Source organism: Stegostoma tigrinum, chromosome 18 (genome assembly GCF_030684315.1).
Source record: "Stegostoma tigrinum isolate sSteTig4 chromosome 18, sSteTig4.hap1, whole genome shotgun sequence".
In the NCBI taxonomy this organism is placed as follows: domain Eukaryota; kingdom Metazoa; phylum Chordata; class Chondrichthyes; order Orectolobiformes; family Stegostomatidae; genus Stegostoma; species Stegostoma tigrinum.
Genome location: NC_081371.1, coordinates 494,945 through 516,184, shown reverse-complemented (window position 1 = coordinate 516,184; position 21,240 = coordinate 494,945). Strand labels below are relative to the sequence as shown.

Here is a 21,240-nt window from a genome sequence, read left to right as displayed (position 1 = left end):
CCCTTCCAGGGCCCGCTGGCTACGTCACGACGCCCGCCCCGCCCATACGCGGCACTGACCTGCTCCCGGACCCGGCACCTCACACACTAAACTGCCACTTCTGACCACGCCCCCTGGCCCCTCCCCTAACGCCATTCCTCCTTCCTCTGCCGTCGCCAGTGCAGCAGCTGGTACTCACCAGGAGAGAACGGTCCAGTTCAGGCATTCTGTACGAGACTGTTCCGCAGATCGATTGTTTTTTTTCATTGGCACACGTACCGAAATACAGTGAAAAACTTCGTTTACGAGCAGTAGAAACAGTTCACAGCAATCAAAGGATCTACAGATCAATAGGACTTAAGAATCAAACAGGTTACGTTGTTTGAGGCTGATAACAGCTGGAAAGATGCTTCCTTAAACGTGCTTGTGTGCCCGTTCGGGCTTCTGTACATTCTGTTTCACAGAAGAGGTTGGAGGAGGTCATTACCAGGGTGCGATAGGTCTTTGCTGATGTTAGCCACCTTTCTGCCAACACGAGCTATGTACATAGTGTCCATGGATAGGAGTTAATACCCGAGACGTTGACCTCTACTTTCCTCCAGATGCTGCCTCACGTGCCGTGTCGTTCCAGCCTCCTGTTTGTCTACTCTGTAGGAGTGTGGACTAGACCCACATCAACTGTTTACTTTGAAGTTAGAAGAAGTCCATAATTAAAACGAATGTAAATAAAGTAATATACTAAATCTAATCAGTAGAAATTAACTGTGAGACCTGTTGCAGTAGTAGGGGCACCTTAGGACTTCTCAGTAAATGCTGTACTGGGAATGGAAATGGGTATTAAAAACATAGCAGTTACACAGCTGAACTGAGTAAGCACAGGGACATGGTTCACGCTCATCAAGAGAATTATACTTTCATTATTGCTAAGCAAAGTCAGACTACTGGAGGGTTGGGAATGTTTAGAAGTGGCCCTGTACTCCTCCAATGAACCTTTCCATAATTGGTTTACTTATTTCAATTTTCTGACTGGAGAGAAGCTGCTCTCCAGACCAACCTTCCTCTCCATCGTTAGTTCAGTTAGCTGAACAGCTTAGTTGCCATGCATCACGCTGCCAACAGCATGGATTCAATTCCTGCATCAACTGAAGTGACCATGAGACTTTTTCTTCTCAACCTCTCCCTTGCCTGAGATGAAGTGACCCTCAGGTTAAATCCCCACCACTTGGTAACCAGGCTTATTGTCTGGTAAGACTATGGTGACTTTATTTTCCTAATCAAGGAGGCAGACTAGTGAATATTTTGAAAGATATCAGAACAAGTTAATCACTGATGGTAGTGGAACTAGAAAGGAAGAGGAAGGAGCCATACAAAAAAGATGATCAGTAAATTCAGTTATTTGACACTATTTTCTAAAATGTAGAAAAGGTAAAGAGGATGAGAGTGATAGATTAAAGCTAACTTTTATATTAGAATTGCAACAGCGATGCCAAGACTATAAAACCATTAAATATAGGAGAAACAGGCCGTTCAGCTCATTCAAAGCTAATCTGCTAACCCTAAATTCCACTATCCTGCCTGTTTCTTAAAACCATTGCTTCCTTATTAAAAATCTCAGCCTTAAATATGCCAAACAATTCAACTTTGACAACAGAGGTTAAAAAAAATTCCAGATTCATTACCCTCGGAGAAGAATTTCCTTCCTCATGTCTTAAATGTGTGACCTCTAATTCCGCATTAAGACCTGTGGTTCTAGACTCTACCACAAAGGGAAACAATCTCTCCGGATCCATCCTGGCGAGTCCCTAAGACTCTTATGTTTCAAAAGGTAATCTCTCATTCTTGTAAACTCCGATAAGTACATTCCCACTATTCTCAACACAACAAGCATTCCCAATATTCTCAACCTCTCCTCGTAAGAAAATCCGTCTAGACTTGGTATCAGCCTGTTGAACCCTCTTTGGATGGCATCCAATGCCAGTATATTTTTCCTTAGATAAAAGCCCAAAATTGTTCACAGTATTCCAGCTGTGGTCTGACAAGAGCCTTATAAAACCTCCCGACCTTTATATTACAATCCCTTTGAAATAAAGGTCAACATTAAATTTGCTTCCCTATAACGTGTTGAACTTACATGCTAGCTTCTTAGGATTCATGAACGAGGATTCCCAAATGCTTCTGCGCTGTAGCCTTCTGCAGAATTTCTCTATTTAAACACTATTAAGCTCCTCTAGTCTTCCTGCAAAAGTACATAATCTCACATTTTCCAGCATTGTATTCTTTGGGCCAAGCTTTGCCCTTTCACACAACCTGTCTGTATCCCTCGGTTTCCATTTATTTTTAGGTCATCCACAAACTTTGCCTTAGTACATTTCCTTTCCTCACCCAAGCCATTAATATAATGCTGTGAATAAATTAACCCCAGCTCACCACTAGCTACAGGTTGCCAACCCTGAAAATGTCTCCCTTATCCCAACATTGTCTTCTATTAGTTAGCTAATCCTCTATCCACACTAATTACTACCCTAACTTCATAGGCTCCTATCTTAGAAATCAGCCTAAAATGTGGTAGCTTATCAAACACCTTCTGAAAAATCATATATATTACATCTATTGCTTCTCCTTTATCTATCCTGCTTGTTACCACCTCAAATAATTCTGGCAATTTGTCAAGCATTTCTCCTTCATGAAGCTATGCTGACTCACTTGATCATATTACTTATAGTGCTTTGTGTTTACATCCTTTATAACGGAGTCTAACATTTTCACAATAACAGACGTAGGCTGACTGACAGTTTTTTTTGTCCTTCCTTTATAAATAAAGGTGTTAAATTTGCAGTTTTCCAGTCCTCTGGGACATTTCCACAATCTAAGGATGCTGTAAAATTACTACCAGCACAACCATTACCTCTGTGGCTACGTCTTTTAATATCCTAGGGCGCATCCCATCACGTCCAGGACTTATCGATCTTTGGCCCCATTTGTTTCCCTAGCACCTTATCACTCAATTGTTAGTATATGCATTTTCTCTCCTTCTTTTGGTCGTTGATTATTTTATAATTTAGAGTTTTAATAGTATCTTCTTCAGTGAAAACTAATGCAAAGTATTTATTCAACTCCATTGCCACTTCCTGCTTCCCCATTATTTTCCCAGTTTCATTCGCAAAGGGGCCTTTTGTCACTTTGGTTTCTCTCTTCCTTTTTAAAGAAGATAGTGCTGTCTAGCTTGATATTACTTGAAAGTTTATGCTCCAAGTTTATTTTCTCCTTCTATTATTCATTTGGTCTTTTTGTTGGTTTCTAAAACTTTGCCATTCATTTGGTTTAACTATACTCTTTGCCAAACTTTACATATTTTCTTTCAAGTTGATGCTACCTGTAACTTCCCTCAATAACAGTGGCTTGCTTTATCTTCTTCCACGAATCCTTCTTCATGACTGGGATATGTCTTTGCTATGAGTTGAGAGAGCTGTATCAACAAGCCTTTTCAGAAATTGAATCAGAGCAAAAATATAAGTGTTATTATTTTTTTAAAAACTGTAGTTTCAATAAGTAAATGAAGATCACTTCAAAACACCAGCAAAAGATAAGATAAATGTAAAGTGGTCCAGCCAGTGACAGTAACTAAGAAGCATGACATTTTATGATTGGCACACAAAATTCGAATACCAGGTAATTTAGCTATTAGGAAAACACCTGGTAAAACATTTTTATAGTCAGAATTAGTAGAAAAACTCCAACCATCATTTAAACCTGTTCCCTTAATTCTGAAACTAGCTGTCAATGAACCATTTAGCAGTGTCTTAATAAATTGGGTAGGACCCCACTCAAACCAGAAGTAGAAATTAGCAACTTTTTGACAATTGTGAATACTTCAAAATTTCCTGAGGCAGTGCTATTTTTGGAAAATTACAAAAAAAAACTGATAATGATAAAATTAACTCAAACAATTAATTACAAGACATGGATTATCCAAGAAAATAAAATTTGATCCTTGATCTCATAGTATGTCACAATAATTCCAAGTAGTTATGATTGGCTGGGGAATAAAACAATAAGTTTTCAGCTCATCATCGACAATCATAAAGTTGGCTTTAAGTTTCAGCAGAGAATCCCTACAGTATGTCAGCAAACCATCTGGCCATTCGTGTCCATTATAACCTTCCAAACAGCATTCCACCCAAACCCACACTCTACCCTGTCCTTGTCATCCTGCATTTCACATGGCTAATCCACCTAGCCACATATCCCTGGATACTATGGGCAATTTCCCATGGTCATTCCACCTAACCCGCAAATCATTGGACTGTGGGAGGAAATCTGAGCACCCTGAGTAAACCCATGCAGACATCGGGAGAATATGCAAACTCCACACAGTTGTCCTAGGATGGAATCAGTGTCCCTAGCACTGAGGCGACAGTGCTAACCACCGAGTCACCATGCCACCCTCAAAGACCATGATTAGAGCCTATCATCAGAAATGATTAGATTAGATTTCTTGCAGTGTGGAAACAGGCCCTTCAGCCCAACAAGTCCACACCGCCCATTGCAGCATCCCACCCAGACCCATCCCCCCATACCCCACACACCCCTGAACACTACGGGCAATTTAACATGGCCAATCCACCTAACCTGCACATCTTTGGACAGTGGGAGGAAACCGGAGCACCCAGAGGAAACCCACGCAGACATGGGGAGAATGTGCAAACTCCACACAGACAGTAGCCCGAAGCTGGAATTGAACCTGGGTCCCTGGCGCTGTGAGGCTGCAGTGCTAACCACTGAGCCACCGTGCCACCCCAAATGTTTGAACGATTGTGATAAATTTATTGTTTGCCAGTAAGCAAGCTCATATCAGTCCAGAGATAATGGGAACTGATCACAATTTTAACCTCACTGCAAAGCCTCTTCCAGGATGCCCAACCTGAAGAAGTTACCCTCCTCCCTCCAGACCAACCTCAGGGGATCTCTCTCCTTCTATCCATCTTCGGTCCGCCTCCCCCTCTCTCCCTACTTATTTCAGAATCCTCTCCCTATCCCCCTTTTCTGATGAAGGGTCTAGGCCCAGAACGTCATCTTTTGTACTCCTAAGATGCTGCTTGGCCTGCTGTGTTCATCCAGCTCCACACTTTGTTATCTCATATCAGTCCACCTATGTTTCAATCCTTTTGAACTGAAATATGGACATGGGAATGAAAGGAACTCTTGAAATTAATTTCTTTTAAAAAACAAATCAAAATTCAAGAGACTATTTCTAACCTGTGTGTGAAATTTCCAGGAAAAGTTACCCAAAATGTATCAGCCAGCCAAAGACATTTAAAACTGCTCACCAATGAAAGCTAGAACTGTTAAAATGCCAAAGGTTGAGACGTCAATGGAGATAAGATGATAATGTTAGTATCTTTACATCAAAAATGTCTGAAACTGAGAGTCAGTAGGCATTCAACATGTTAGAAGGCCAGTAAAGTGACTTATCTGGTGGATATTCCTGACCATAGAAAGAAAAATTGATAATATTTCAACATGCTTAAGTTACATCATGGACAGGAAGATAAGCAAGAGCAAGTATATCAGGTGGTAAGTGTAGTGGAGTACAGGAATTTCAAGGAAATCTATAGGTATACACACGCCAGATGTACCATGCTAGTTAAGCTAGATGCGGATGGAGGGGAATCAGCACTGATAAAACAATATATTTATTGATTAAGAGATAACAAAATGTGGAGCTGGATGAACACAGCAGGCCAAGCAGCATCCAAGGAGCACAAAAGCTGACGTTTCAGGCCTTGACCCTTCATCAGAAAAGGGGGAGGGGAGAGGGTTCTGGATTAAATAGGGAGAGGGGGGGACGCGGATCGAAGATGGATAGAGGAGGGGATAGGTGGAGAGGAGACAGACAAGTTAAAGAGGCAGGGGTAGAGCCAGTAAAAGGTGGGGAGGTAGGGAGGGGATAAGTCAGTCCATGGAAGTCAGACGGACGGTCAAGGGGCGGGCTGAGATTAGTAGGTAGGAAATGGGGGTGTGGCTTGAGGTGGGAGGGGAGGATAGATGAGAGGAAGAACAGGTTAGGGAGGTGGAGACGAGCTGGGCTGGTTTTGGAGATGCAGTAGGGGGAGGGGAGATTTTGAAATCCACATTGATACCATTGGGCTACAGGGGTCCCAAGCAGAATGAGTTGCTGTACCTGCAACCTTCGGCTGGCATCGTTGTGACACTGCAGGAGGCCCAGGATGGACATGTCGTCTAAGGAATGGGAGGGGGAGTTGAAATGGTTCACGACTGGGAGGTGCAGTTGTTAATTGCGAACTGCGCGTAGGTGTTCTCCAAAACAGTCCCCAAGCCTCCGCTTGGTTTTCCCAATGTAGAAGAGGCCACAACGGGTACAGCAGATGCAGTATACCACATTGGCAGATGTGCAGGTGAACATCTGCTTGATGAGGAAAGCCTTTTTGGGGACTGGGATGGGGGTGGGGAGGAGTAACGGGGGCAAGTGTAGCACTTCCTGTGATTGCAGGGGAAAGTACCGGTGTGGTGGGGTTGGGGGAGAGTTTGGAGCCCTAAACAGTTGCAAACCATTTCAATTCTCCCCTCCCATTCCTTAGGTGACATGTCCTCCTGCAGTGCCACAATGATGTCACCCGAAGGTTGCAGGAACAGCAACACGTATTCCGCTTGGGAACCCTGCAGCCCAATGGTATCGATGTGGATTTCACAAGCTTCAAAATCTCCCCTTCCCCTACTGCATCCCCAAAACCAGCCCAGTTTGTCTCCGCCTCCCTAACCTGTTCTTCCTCTCATCTATCCCCTCCTCCCACCTAAAGCCACACCCCCATTTCCTACCTACTAACCTCATCCCACCCCTTGACCTGTCTGTCCTTCCCGGACTGACCTATCCACTCCCTACCTTCACTCACCATTACTGGCTCCATCCCCACCTGTTTAACTTATCTGTCTCCTCTTCACCTATCTTCTCCTCTATCCATCTTTGATCCACCTCCCCCTCTTCCCTTCCCCCTTTTCTGGAGGGTCTGGGCCCGAAACGTCAGCTTTTGTTCTTGCTGTTTGGCCTGCTGTGTTCATTCAGCTCCACATTTTGTATTCTCACATTATCCAGCATCTGCAGTTCCCATTATCTCTGATAGTTATTGATTAAGCCCAGATAACCAATCATAGGTGGAAATAGTTTAAATACATGCAAGCAAATAATTAATTTAAATATGGCCAAAATAATCAGAGTACACTGGTGGTGTCAGTTTCTAAACCAGGTAGGTAGTATGATTCCACGTGGATTACAGAAAAGTTAGTGAGTTAGCACAGTATATTCAGAGTCCAGATTTTGCACAGCACACGTACCAAGTACAGAGTCAGTACTGTGCATATGCAGTCACACATTGACATGGTGTTTGAATTCAATCCAACACGGTCATACTAAGACTCCTCAAGCAGATGTTCTATTCCCAGCTTCAAAATCGTAGACAAGCCTCAGGTAGACAGAGGAAGTGTTTCAGTGACACCCTCAAAGTCTCATTGGCAAAGTGCGACATTCCCAGACACCTGGGAATCACTCGCCCAAGACCGTCCATCTTGAGATTTGCCATCAGGAAAAAGCAAAAGCCAGGTGAAAATAGCAAAAGGAGTGTGCTGCCATATCAACAGCTCACCCACCCTTTCTAGAGACCAGCACCTGCCCCAAGTGTAACTGAGCCTGGACGGATGTGTTCGGTGCAGCCACTTACAGACTCACCCCGAGAGTGGAAGAAAGTCATCTTCATCTGCAAGAGACTATCAATGAATGAATGAATGAATGAACGAATGAACGGTGTGTGAATTCAATCCAGTATCAGCACAGTGTTCGAGTGCAGCCAGGAGTCAGTACAGCACCTGTGCACTCAGGCCAGTCTTGGCAAAGAGTGAGAGCTAACACCGCTATTGGCACGATGTATGTACATACAGTTCAGAATCAGCAAATTGCGTGTACAGTCTTGAGTTGGCACAGCATACATGCAGTCCACAAAACAGCAGCATGCACACACGCAGTCCAACATCACCACAGTGGCTGAGCATCATCCAAGACAGTGCTGTGTGCACAGTCCAGATTTGGTACAATCCAGTCAGCATGTGAGTACACAATCCAGAATTGTGCACAAACATGCACCACAGTCCAGAGACAGCATAATTACAGTAATTTAGTTAGAAGGCTTTGAATTCAGTTTGAAAGAGGCCTGACCGAAGTCAGAGGAAAGAGTAGTTTCTCCAAGGTAAAAGCGTTTGTTCAGAGCAGTTAAGGGAATAAGTTAGCTCAGGTAAAGGTATTGGTCTGTGAAAATTTTCAGACTATGAATGTTTGGCTAGAAGTCTGCCTTGGCTATTCAAAGTTGAGAAAGTTTAAGATCTCAGATGTGAGAATCAAAAGAAAAAGGGTTTTGCAGGTCATAGTACAGGAATAGGAAGGAAGCAGTTAAGTCAACCTACAAATTTGATAGGGAAGGAAGATGTCTCTGGATTTGGATAAACTCTAAAACAGCAGTGTTAAGGAGTTGCTGGGATTTTGATTTGACAGATATTTGGAGATCTTTTAAACTGTTATATGTAGAAAGCTTGGTTTGTTCTATTTTGTTTTTTGTAACGTTCTGTTTCATTGTTGAAACAGAATCTGCAGTCTGGCACTTTTAAGACCACTGCATTAAATGAAAAACAAAGCAAAATATGATCTATCAAGTCAGATTTCATTCTTGGAACCAACCTTTCAAGTTACAACAGCAGCTTAGACCACAACACCATCCTAGAGCACCGAATCGGTTTGTCTCACCTTTCTCCATTGTAGGAACACACTTTGACTGTAACTGACCTATTTTCTCTTGAGAGGCAACCCGGTGCATATTTGCCTACAAATCCTTGATTCTAACCTAATTGAGAGTTGAAGAGATTTAGGGTTGTCTGTTGTAGTTGTGGACCAAAGTGGAAAGTCATCACTGTGGATATGCAGGAAGGTCATCTTAATCTAGATACTCAGCTTGTTCAAATAGAAAAGCTTCCTCTTGAGTTAAAAATTCAGATATCATCCTTCATGGAAGTTAGTCATAAATTATTTTCACGATTAGGTTAATATTAAATTACCCTCCTCCATTCAAGCATTAAACCTTGCTTTGATGGAGAGGTTTTAAAAGTTATTGTACACTTCCCATATCACAGCAGTTACCTATCTCAAAAGATCACCACTAACAAGAAGATCCAGCATAGCTTCCCTGAAGATCTCAACTGGGTCATCAACAATGTAGACCTCCATAAAAAACAAAGTCAGCACCACAGTTGTTGTCACAGTGAGGCCTGGATCACCTAGCAAATGCACTTCTGGGTGTTGGACAATTTCTACAAACCAGTGTCTCTGCAGCATACTAGAAGTCAGGTTGATGAGCGGAAATCTCCTGGATCCTCTAAGGACAATTCCTTTAGCATCACAACTGTTATCAGTGAAATAAGGTCTGTAAACATTGCATCCAGAAGTCAGATAATCAGCTTTCCAAGCATCTCCCATCCTTAGGTTGCGAAGAGATCTCAGGAAGACAGATACTGCACAATGAAGTGTCTTGTTGAATGAAACACCAAATTCGGAAACTAAGCACAAACTCTGCTGTGGATAAGTGATATTGTGGAAGGAGGGAAGTGGGGCAGAGACAGTGTCGGTTGGGGGGAGGGGGGCGGTGGAGGAAGAAAGAGAGAGAGAGAGAGACACACACACCCACACACACACACCCACACACACACACACAAACAAACAGCAACTTTTCACTTAAGAATTAAAACAAGAAATTGTCCACTGGATACATGGTTGAATGTTTTATATCTAACTTGTTATTCAGTTGAAGTTAATCAGACAAATCCCTCAATAAATAGTTATCTTTAAAAAAAATCATTCAAAGCTGTCAAAATGCATCAAATAATCTGTAAGAAATAAATTACATGACAACAGGAAGTCAGAATACTACTCTCTAAAAAAATGTTTGCAAGCCCTGAACATTGGTAAAAGTTCCATAACATCAGTACCTCCCCACAACTCTCTTTCTTCCTCCCCACTACCCCCAAAAGTCCAGCTCCACCATTATTGCTTGTCTGTGCTTCAACAGTGTTCATCTGGGGAATTGTTCCTGAGGCACAGTTCACCCGAAAGGTGGCCATATGTGCAGTTGGACCACGACCCTCTTTGGACCACTGCTGGTCTGGAATACCATTATTCTAAAGGAAGAGGCGGCCACTTCTGTTCAACTTCAGAATCTTTCCCAGTCGCTGTTTTGCAGTAGCCATCCCTTTCTTTGGACGCTTACCTGCCATAGAGTTGCAACATTAATATAATTAGTTTATAATGACAATCTTTAACATGAGATCATTCAGGCATTCTGAAACACCCCGAGGTGAATGAATGAAATGAATGAAAGGTCAACTTTCTTACTAATCATAGAAGCCTCTCTATTAATGCTATGATAGTCTCCTTCTTTCTTTGATCAGGAAACATGTGTTAAAATGACATTGGTCACTGACCTTTTGTTGCCTGATTGCTCACAGGGGGTGGATTGGACAGGGTTCTCTTGCTGGATGGATGCATGGATGGCGACGTTGGCATAACAGAATCGATGTGATCCAGACTCTCGCTGTTATGAATCTCACAGTCTCCCCAGACATGATCAGCTGATGACCTGTACACTACACTCAGAGAATCTATGGGAATCTGACCCTCATTGTCAACGTGTTCTCCCATCAAATTCTTGTTTTCCTGAATAGTTTGCCTCACTGATGCTTCTCTTCTGAGGTGTTTTCGTTCCTTCCATACCTACAGAGAGAAAAGAAAATCAAGATATCTCAAGTATAAGGTATGAGTCTCTCAATGCTTCAGCTTGTGTTTAGGATTCCCAAGCTAGAGGGGGTAACTGGCAAGCATCAGGGAGAGTGAAGTATCCTGGATCCAGCATTCCAGGAGGTGAACACCTCAAAAAACAAAATAGTGGCAAAAGTTCGCAATAGTAGCTGGATGGCCAACTGGAAGTTTAGGAAGAGAAAAGAAGTACAGAACTTCAGCATCTGCACCATTCTCAAACCAATGCTAAATACTGGAGACTGCTGTCAGTGATTTCATCTTGAAGTGAAATCCAGCCCAAGGCAATGGGCAAGAGACTGAAGAGAGCGGGAAAACAGCAGGTATAGAAAAGAAATTGTTAAATGGATTCAGGAAACAGTATGGTGCTTCCTTATTAGACCCGCGTAGTTTGCTGCCTCCCTACTACCAAGGTAAGGGACATTGGAGATGCAGAATATTCTGCAGAAGGACGGGTCACAAGTTGTTGTTTACATCAGTGCCAACAACAGAACAAATATAGGAGGTCTTATGGTCAGACTTTCAGGAACAAGTGGAAAATAAAAAAAGATAGGACCACAAAGGCACTATCTCTACATCAGTTCGAGTGCTAAGTCCCAGACAGAGAGTAGAAAGAGAGATAATCTTGGCGCCTCACAGTGCCAGTGACACGGGTTTGAATCCATCTTTGGGAAACCGTCTGCCTAGAATTTGCATGTTCTCCCCATGTCAGCATGGGCTTCCTCCAGGTGCTCCTGTTTCCTCCCAGTGTGGAGGTTAGGTGAAATGGCCCAATGTATACAGAGATATTTAGGTTAGGAGGATTAGCCATGGGAAATGCAGGGGTATAGGTTGGGGGGGGGTTGCTTTTCAGAAGGTTGGTGTGGATTCAGTGGGCCAAATGACTGCTTCTACACTGTAGGGATTCTATGATCTTTATCAAAAAGTAGCTTGACGCATGCAATTTCAGATTTTTAGGACACCAGGACCAGTCCTTAGATAGATGTACCTACTTCTCCTCAGAAGGACTGGGGCACACATGCTACAGTAAGGTTAATTCATTGATTGAGAAAGGCAGAAACCAGTGATGGTTTACAGGGTCAACATATAGGAGGTACAAAAGAGGAATACGCTGGATTGAGAGCTTTGAATAGCACCAGAAAATGAAGTTGTACTATGTTAGGTAAGAACAGATCAAGGGGGTAACTAGGAACACTAGGAATATGATATGGTTGCATTAAAGGAAACCGCTTAAAAGTGCCTAATATTCAACTATACAAAGACTTTAGAAGAGGTCAAAGAATAATAGAACGTTAAAAACAAAGAAGTCCATTTGTCCCATTGTATCTGTGCCATCACTCTGCAAGAACAATTCAAGTAGGAAAGGAAATAAAGGAGGAGGGATAAAGTAGTATCGATTAGAAAGTAAGCATTGGAATGAGAGGATGTCGTAGAGAAGCAAAGAGAGGCTTCATGTGGTTGGAGCAGAGAATCAAAAAAGTGGACAATGACATTCTTGTGGGCGTTTTATAGTTAGGGAGAGAGGAATCAATCTACAAAGGAATAACGGAGTAGGAAGAACTATGGAGTAGCAATATTAGGCAAATTAATTGCTGTAACATTATCTTAATTGATACTTGAGTAAAGGCCAAGAAGGTGCAGAAATTCTTATGAAGTGTTGAGCAGTGTTCTTGATTCTATTCAGAAAAAGGTACTGTTGAGGAATGAGGTACATAAAGTGGACTCGGTACCTTTGTTCTTTCACATTTAGAATTGTAATGAAGAGCAAGGAACAGTCTAAAGTATTTTTTTTTGCATCAGAGGAGAACTAACTTCATTGCGATAAGAGGGCATCAAGCCTGGGAAAGTGGGAGCAAACAGCGACAGGTGATCTTCAACTGGGTAATGTTATAGAAAACAGCCCAAGTACATTCCAAGATGTATATCAAAAATAGAAGAACCAAAGCCAGAAATCCTGTGAGATGAAGGAGGTAGAGACAATGATAAACAAGAGAGGGAGGAGGTGCACGCAAAGCAGATTCTTCAAGCAAAATCAGGTCGAATACAATAAGTTTACAGGGAAAGTGAAAAAGGACAATAACACTGGCCAAGACTGAATAGGAGAACAGAATGACAAGTTACAGAAAGCAAAATCTGGATTAGTAAATAATAAGTGAGTAGTTCTAGCTGGGTTTGGCCCCATCAGCGTCAGAAGGGGTAATAAAAGATCAGAGGCACAGGGCAAGACTAGAATACTTTATGAACACTTGGAATTGTTTTGGATGTAAGTTTGCTTGCTGAGCTGGAAGGTTCGTTTTCAGACATTTCGACACCATTCTAGGTAATAGTGAGCCTCCGGTGAAGCACTGGTGTTATGTTCTTTCTATTTATGTGTTTAGGTTTCCTTGGGTTGGTGATGTCATTTCCTGTGTTGGTGATGTCATTTCCAGTTCCCCCCCCCCCCCTCAGAGGATGGTAGATTGGCTCCAAATCAATGTGTTTGTTGATGGAGTTCCAGTTGGAATGCCATGCTTCTAGGAATTCTCGTGCGTGTCTCTGTTTGGCTTGTCCTAGGATGGATGTGTTGTCCCAATCAAAGTTGTGTCCTTCCTCATCTGTATGTAAGGATACGAGTGACAGTGGGTCATGTCGTTTTGTGGCTAGTTGATGTTCATGTATCCTGGTGGCTAGCTTCCTGCCAGTTTGTCCAATGTCATGTTTGTCACAGTTCTTGCAAGGTATTTTGTAGATGATGTTCGTTTTGCTTGTTGTCTGTATAGGGTCTTTTAAGTTCATTAGCTGCTGTTTTAGTGTGTTGGTGGGTTTGTGGGCTACCCTGATGCCAAGAGGTCCGAGTAGTCTGGCAGTCATTTCGGAAATGTCTTTGATGTAGGGGACAGTGGTTATGGTTTCTGGGCCCGTTTTGTCTGTTTATTTGGGTTAGCCACAAAGACATGACCCACTGTCACTCGTATCCTTACAAACAGATGAGGAAGGACACCACTTTGATTGGGACAACACATCCATCCTAGGACAAGCCAAACAGGGACACGCACGAGAATTCCTAGAAGCACAGCATTCCAGCTGGAACTCCATCAACAAACACATTGATTTGGAGCCCATCTACCATCCTCTGAGAAAAAGAACAGGAAATGACATCACCAACCCAAGGAAACCTAAACACAAATAGAAAGCAGAACATAACACCAGCGCTTCACTGGAGGCTCACTGATGATGTTACCTAGAACGGTGATGAAACGTCTGAAAATGAACCTTGCAGCTCAGCGAGCAAACTTACATAAAACATAGAACATTACAGCACAGTACAGGCCCTTCGGCCCTCGATGTTGTGCCGACCTGTCATACCAATCTCAAGCCCATCTAACCTACACTATTCCACGTACGCCCATATGCTTGTCCAATGATGACTTAAATGTACCTAAAGTTGGCAAATCTACTACCGTTGCAGGCAAAGCGTTCAATTCCCTTACTACTCTGAGTAAAGAATCTACCTCTGACATCTGTCCTATATCTTTCACCCTTCATTTTAAAGCTATGCCCCCTCATGCTCGCCGTCACCATCCTAGGAAAAAGGTTCTCCCTATCCACCCTATCTAACCCTCTGATTATTTTATATGTCTCAATTAAGTCACCTCTCAACCTTCTTCTCTCTAATGAAAACAGCCTCAAGTCCCTCAGCCTTTCCTCGTAAGACCTTCCCTCCATACCAGGCAACATCCCAGTAAATCTCCTCTGCACCCTTTCCAAAGCTTCCACATCCTTCTTATAATGCAGTGACCAGAACTGTACACAACACTCCAAGTGCGGCCACACCAGAGTTTTGTACAACTTCACCATAACCTCTTGGTTCCGGAACTCGATCCCTCTATTAATAAAAGCTAAAACACTGTATGTCTTCTTAACAGCCCTGTCAACCTGGGTGGCAACTTTCAAGGATCAATGTACATTGACACCAAGATCTCTCTGCTCATCTACACTACTAAGAATCTTACCATTAGCCAGTACTTTGCCTTCCGGTTACTCCTACCAAAGTGCATCACCTCACACTTGTCTGCATTAAACTCCATTTGCCACCGCTCAGCCCAGCTCTGCAGCTAATCTATGTCTCTCTGCAACCTATGGCATCCTTTGTCACTATCCACAACTCCACCGACCTTAGTGTCGTCTGCAAATTTACTCACCCATCCTTCTACGCCCTCATCCAGGTCATTTATAAAAATGACAAACAGCAATGGACCCAACACCGACCCTTGCAGTACACCACTAGTAACTGCTCTCCAGGATGAGCATTTCCCATCAACTACCACCCTCTGTCTTCTTTCAGCAAGCCAATTTCCGATCCAAACTGCTACATCTCCCACAATTCCATTCCTCCGCATTTTGTACAATAGCCTATTGTGCGGAACCTTATTGAACGCCTTGCTGAAATCCATATACACCACATCAACCGGTTTACTCTCATCTACCTGTTTGGTCACCTTCTCAAAGAACTCAATAAGGTTTGTGAGGCACGACCTTCCCTTCACAAAACCGTGCTGACTATCCCTAATCAATTTATTCTTTTCTGGATGATTACAAATCCTATCCCTTATAACCTTTCCCAACACTTTACCAACAACTGAGGTAAGGCTCACTGGTCTATAATTACCAGGGTTGTCTCTACTCCCCTTCTTGAACAGGGGAACCACATTTGCTTTCCTCCAGTCATCTGGCACTACTTCTGTAGACAATGACGAGTTAAAGATCAATGCCAAAGGCTCGGCAATCTCCTCCCTGGCTTCCCAGAGGATGCAAGGATAAATCCCATCCGGCCCAGGGGACTTATCTATCTTCACCTTCTGAAGGATTTCTAATACCTCTTCCTTGAACCTCAATCCCACCTAGTCTAGTAGCCTGTATCTCAGTATTCTCGACAACATTGTCATTTTCTAGAATGAATACTGTTGAAAAATATTCATTTAGCGCTTCCCCTATCTCATCTGACTCCACACTCAACTTCCCACTACTATCCTTGATTGGGCCTAATCTTACTCTCGTCATTCTTTTATTCCTTAAATACTTATAGAAAGCCTTAGGGTTTACCCTGATCCTATCCACCAACAACTTCTCACGTCTCCTCCTGGCTCTTCTGAGCTCTGTCTTTAGGTCTTTCCTGGCTACCTCGTAGCCCTCAAGTGCCCTAACTGAGCCTTCACATCTCAGCCTAACATAAGCCTTCTTCTTCCTCTTGAAGAGAGATTCCATCTCCTTCGTAAACCACGGCTCCCGCACTCTACAGCTTCCTCCCTGCCTGACAGGTACATATTTATCTAGGACACACAGGAGCTTTTCCCTCGAACAAGCTCCACATTTCTAATGTGCCCATCCCCTGCAGTTTCCTTCCCCATCCTGTGCTCCCTAAACCTTGTCTAATCTCATCGTAATTGCCTTTCCCCCAGCTATAACTCTTGCCCAGTGGTATACACCTATCCCTTTCCAACGCTAAAGTAAACATAACAGAATTGCGATCGCTATCACCAAAGTGCTCACATACTTCCAAATCTAACACCTGGCCGGGCTCATTACCCAGTACCAAATCTAATGTGGCTTCGCCCCTTGTTGGCCTATCTACATACTGTGTCAGGAAGCCCTCCTGCACAATCTGGACAAAAACTGACCCATCTATAGTACTCGAATTATAGCATTCCCAGTCAATATCTGGAAAGTTGAAGTCCCCCATGACAACTACCCTGTCTCTCTCACTCCTATCGAGAATCATCTTTGCTGTCCTTTCCTCTACGTATATCTGGAACTATTCGGAGGCCTATAGAAAACTCCCAACAGGGTGACCTCTCCTTTCCTGTTTCTAACCTCAGCCCATACTACCTCAGTTGACGAGTCCCCAAACATCCTTTCTGCAACTGTAATACTGTCCTTGACCAACAATGCCACACCACCGCCCCTTTTACCATCTTCTCTGTTCTTACTGAAACATCTAAATCCAGAACCTGCAACAACCATTCCTGTCCCTGCTCTATCCATGTCTCCGAAATGGCCACAACATCGAAGTCCCAGGTACCAACCCATGCTGCAAGTTCACCCACCTTATTCCGGATGCTCCTGGCGTTGAAGTAGACGCACTTCAAACCAACTTCTTGCTTGCCGGTGCCATCTTGCTTCCCTGAAACTTTATTATTTCGGACCAGCCTACTCTCAACCTTTTCTATAGTCGAACTACAATTTTGGTGCCCATCCCACTGCTGAATTAGTTTAATCCCACCCGAACAGCCTTAGCAAATTTCCCCCCCAGGATATCAGTACCCCTCTGGTTCAGGTGAAGACCATCTTGTTAGTACAGGTCCCACCTACCCCAGAAAGAGCCCCAATTATCCAAGAATCCAAAACCCTCCCTCCTGCACCATCCCTGTAGCCACGTGTTCAACTCCTCTCTCTCCCTATTCCTCGCCTCACTAGCACGTGGCACGGGCAACAAACCAGAGACAACAACTCTGTTCGTCCTAGCTCTCAGCTTCCATCCTAGCTCCTTGAATTTCTGCCTTAAATCCGTGTCTCTCTTCCTACCTGTGTCGTTGGTGCCAATGTGGACCACGACTTGGGGCTGCTGCCCCTCCCCCTTAAGGGTCCCAAAAACACGATCAGAGACATCACGCACCTTGGCACCTGGGAGGCAACACACCAACCGTGAGTCTCTCGTCCCCACAGAACCTCCTATCTGTCCCCATAACTATGGAGTCCCCAATGACTAATGCTCTGCTCCTCTTTCCCCCTTTCCTTCTGAGCAGCACGGACAGACTGTGCCAGAGACCTGTGCCCCACTGCTTTCCCCTGGTAAGTCGTCCTCCCCCAACAGTATCCAAAACGGTATACTTATTGTTGAGGGTAATGGCCACAGGGGATCCCTGCACTGCCTGCCGGTTCCCTTTCCGTCCCCTGACCGTAACCCATCTGCCTTTTTCCTGTACTTGAGGAGTGACTACCTCCCTGTAACTCCTCTCAATAACCCCCTCTGCCTTCTGAATGATCCGAAGTTCATCCCACTCCAGCTCCAGTTCCCTAACGCGGTTTTCGAGGAGCTGGAGTTGGGTGCACTTCCCGCAGATGTAGTCAGCAGGGACACTACATCCACAACCTCAACCTGAGCTACAAACCTTCTCAAAACTCACTTGGAATTGTTGTTTACCAGAGTAGTATGAACTGGACAATCTTAAATAAAAAAATGGATAAATTGCTTGGTCCAAATTACTTGCACCCCAAGTTGCTAAGTGGAGACAGCAGTGCTGTTTGTCACACCTGGATATCAACAAGGTGCCAAACATTTGGATAGTGACACACACCATTATTTGAGGTATACAGACCTTTCTACTAACATTGGCGGGGGGTCAGTTTAACATCAGTGTTGGGCAAGGTTTAAGAAACTTTTTTTTACCCTATGAAATGCTGGGAAAGGTTTGAGTCAATTAAAGAACAGCAGCATGGATTTGTAAAAAGATCATACATCAACCCTCTCCTCCTTCAAAATAACTGGATTAGTCAAGCAGGGATACCATTGGTATTATTTGTATGGATTTTAAGAGAGCATTTAGCAAAATACCACAATAGATGGGGCAGCATCAACTTGGATAAAATGATAGATTAAGGACAGAAAACAGTGGAGTGTGGCAAATGGTTTTCAATCAGGACAGTGGTAGACAGTGGAGTTCGAAAGGTCAGTGTTAGGACCTCTGTCTTATTTCTTTTCCCCAAGATGTATTGATGACTGGGATATTGGAAAAATGGAAATTTGCCCACGGTTCCAAACTCGGGAGGTGTTGCTAATTGAGGGATGATGCCAACTGATTGTGATAGGATGCAGGCAGTCCATTGAATGGAAATAAAAACAGAAATTGCTGGAAGCTCAGCAGGTCTGGCAGCAACTGTGAAGCAAAAAGAAAATCAGAGTTAATGTTTCAGATCTGGTGACCCTTCCTCAGAACTGTTCTGATGAGTCACCGGACCTGAAACGTTAACTCTGTTTTCTTCATGGTTGCTGCCAGACCTGCTAAGCTTCCAGCAATTTCTGTTTTTATTCCTGATTTACAGAATCCACTGTTCTTTCAGTTTTCATTGACTGGTAATGCCTGGAACCCACTGTCTACGTAGAGAGATTGTAGAAGCAGAGACGGTGACTGATTCAAAAGGAAGTTGGCTGGGCTACTTGTGGGAAATAAACATGCAAGGCTAAAGGAACAGAATGGGAGCACAACACTGACTGGACTGTTCTAACTAGAAGTTTGTTGGGATTAAATGGGCCATGAGTCTAAAATCAATTAAGTATCAGAGAATAATTTTCCAACAGTGCAAGTGAGTGTCTCTCGGCAGTCAACTCATTCTAACTTCATAGTTACTGTTTTTGAATGGGATCAATACCATTTCAAGTGCACAATCTAAAATGAGAACTGTAAAGAATATCATGTTCATGGATAATGGCCCTAAGGTCAGAAGCGAAATGGTATATGTCAGCTGCAAATTAGAAAGGGGACTGTTCAACACTACAAATGGGGCCCAAAGCTAAAGTACTGGGACACAAATCTTAAATAGCTAACCACGCCATAACCTTTTATTCCTGGATTGTTAAGACAACAAATCAAGTCACACAATATGTAGAGTAATAAATTTAAAATAATACACCCTGACATGGGTGGAGGCAAAAACAGATGATTGGAAACTGAAATCATTCTCCTCATTACATTTAACCAAATAAAGTAACCAAACCAATTTGCAAAATTTGATGATTAAACAACTTTCTATGCTAATAAGAGACTTTATGAATGCAGTGTTTTATTTCTATTTTTGTTTGATTAAATGTATTTAACTTATGTGCCATATTTTATCCAGGAAGGAATTCTGTCCTCATTTTTGTATTTATTACTATTGTTTTTGGCATAAATATCTTTCTGTATGGCTCACTGTTGTGAGTAAAAATTCACAACAAAGCAATCCAAGACCAGATGGCATAAGTTTAAAGGTGAGGAGTATGTGGTTTAGAGCAGATCAGAAGAAAAAATGTTTTCACCCAGAGGGTGGTAGAAGTATGGAACATGCTGCCTGAGAGGGTGGTAGAGGCAGGTACTCTGAACACTTAAGGAGCATCTGGACAAACACAAAATGCCTGGGCATTGTAGGCTATGGACCAGATCCTTGTAAATGGAATGACTATGACACAACTGTGTAAGTCGCTCAAATGAACCAAACAAAACAAAAGGCAAACTTACCATAGCCTTGGAACAGAATTAGCAGGTTTTAATTTTAGTGAAATTTTGGTGGCTGTCAAACTCAAGGAGAAATGTCCAAGACAGGTGAAAGAGGGAATTCTTTGGACTGTTTGATAAAGTTTAGAATTTCTTCTGGAGGTACCAAAAAAAAGGAGCAGGCAGCCTTCTCACCGAGGTTGATCCGTACCAAGAAACTCCTTACAGATGGGGTGAAGCTAAAGAGAGGCACATTTGAAGAGCAACGGGATGATACACTTCAGAATGAATTCTCCCACTGCTGGAAATATAATCTTAAAAAGATTCCAGTCCTGTACTGACAGGAGGAATGAAGATAAGTTCAAACCGTACTTTTGCTAGAATGGTTCTTGGGAATGACGTCAGTAGGAGAACATTTACCGGAAAGTGATCATTGTATTATAACGAGTAGCCTGAATATGGAAAACAAACTGCAAACACTCCAGAGTAAGGATAATTAATTGTGGAAAAGCAAACTTCAACAGGGTAAGAATGAACCAGAGTCAAAAAAATTGGAGTCAAAGGTTGACAGGAAACTTGGGAGCTGAACAACCTTCAGAGAAGCAAGAGGGTTCAAGCACAGTCAGGATCAGTTCCCTTGAAAGGGAGAGGCAGAGCCAAAACAATAACAAGAGACAGAAATTAAGATAAAGACGGAAAAGTATGCTAATGACAAATGTCAGTTTGTTAATAAAATCAAGAACAAGCCCGAAAAGAAGGTTCAGATGGAAATGAGGAAGCAAAGAAAAACAAGGAGTATGAAAGAAATTGGTTGTTAACATGAAAGGAATCCCTAAAACTTACTATTGATACATCAATAGTAAAAGAATTCTAAAAAAAAAAGGAGGAAAGGGACAGAAAGGAGATTTATGTGGGGACAGAGGGTATGGCCAAAATATTAAATAAATACTTTGTGTGTCTTCACCAAGCAAGGAAGAAGATGCTACCCAGGTCATGGTGAAACCAGAGGCTATTCAGACACTAGAACAGGAGTTTAGACTTGATAAGGAGGATGAACTGCCTGTGCTTCTGATAAAGGCACGAGTGCTGGATAAGATGCATTGAAGAATACAGAGGGAAGGGAGAGTGGAAATTGCAAATGCACTGGCCATAGTTTCCATCCTTCTTAGT

General features: G+C 42.9%; 1 protein-coding gene across 1 annotated transcript in view; it reads right to left on the bottom strand.

Annotated features, from left to right (window-relative positions):
• Nucleotides 1-9,810: 9,810 nt before the first annotated feature.
• Nucleotides 9,811-21,240, bottom strand: part of LOC125461083 (lysine-specific demethylase 7B-like) — an 85,444-nt gene continuing 74,014 nt past the window's right edge. Inside the window, exons 19-20 of the mRNA XM_048549449.2 lie at nucleotides 10,513-10,801; nucleotides 9,811-10,298 (exon numbers count right to left, since the gene is read on the bottom strand). Coding sequence (XP_048405406.1) covers nucleotides 10,210-10,298; nucleotides 10,513-10,801 — 378 coding nt within the window. The 3' untranslated portion in view covers nucleotides 9,811-10,209. The remainder of the gene's footprint in view (nucleotides 10,299-10,512; nucleotides 10,802-21,240) is intronic.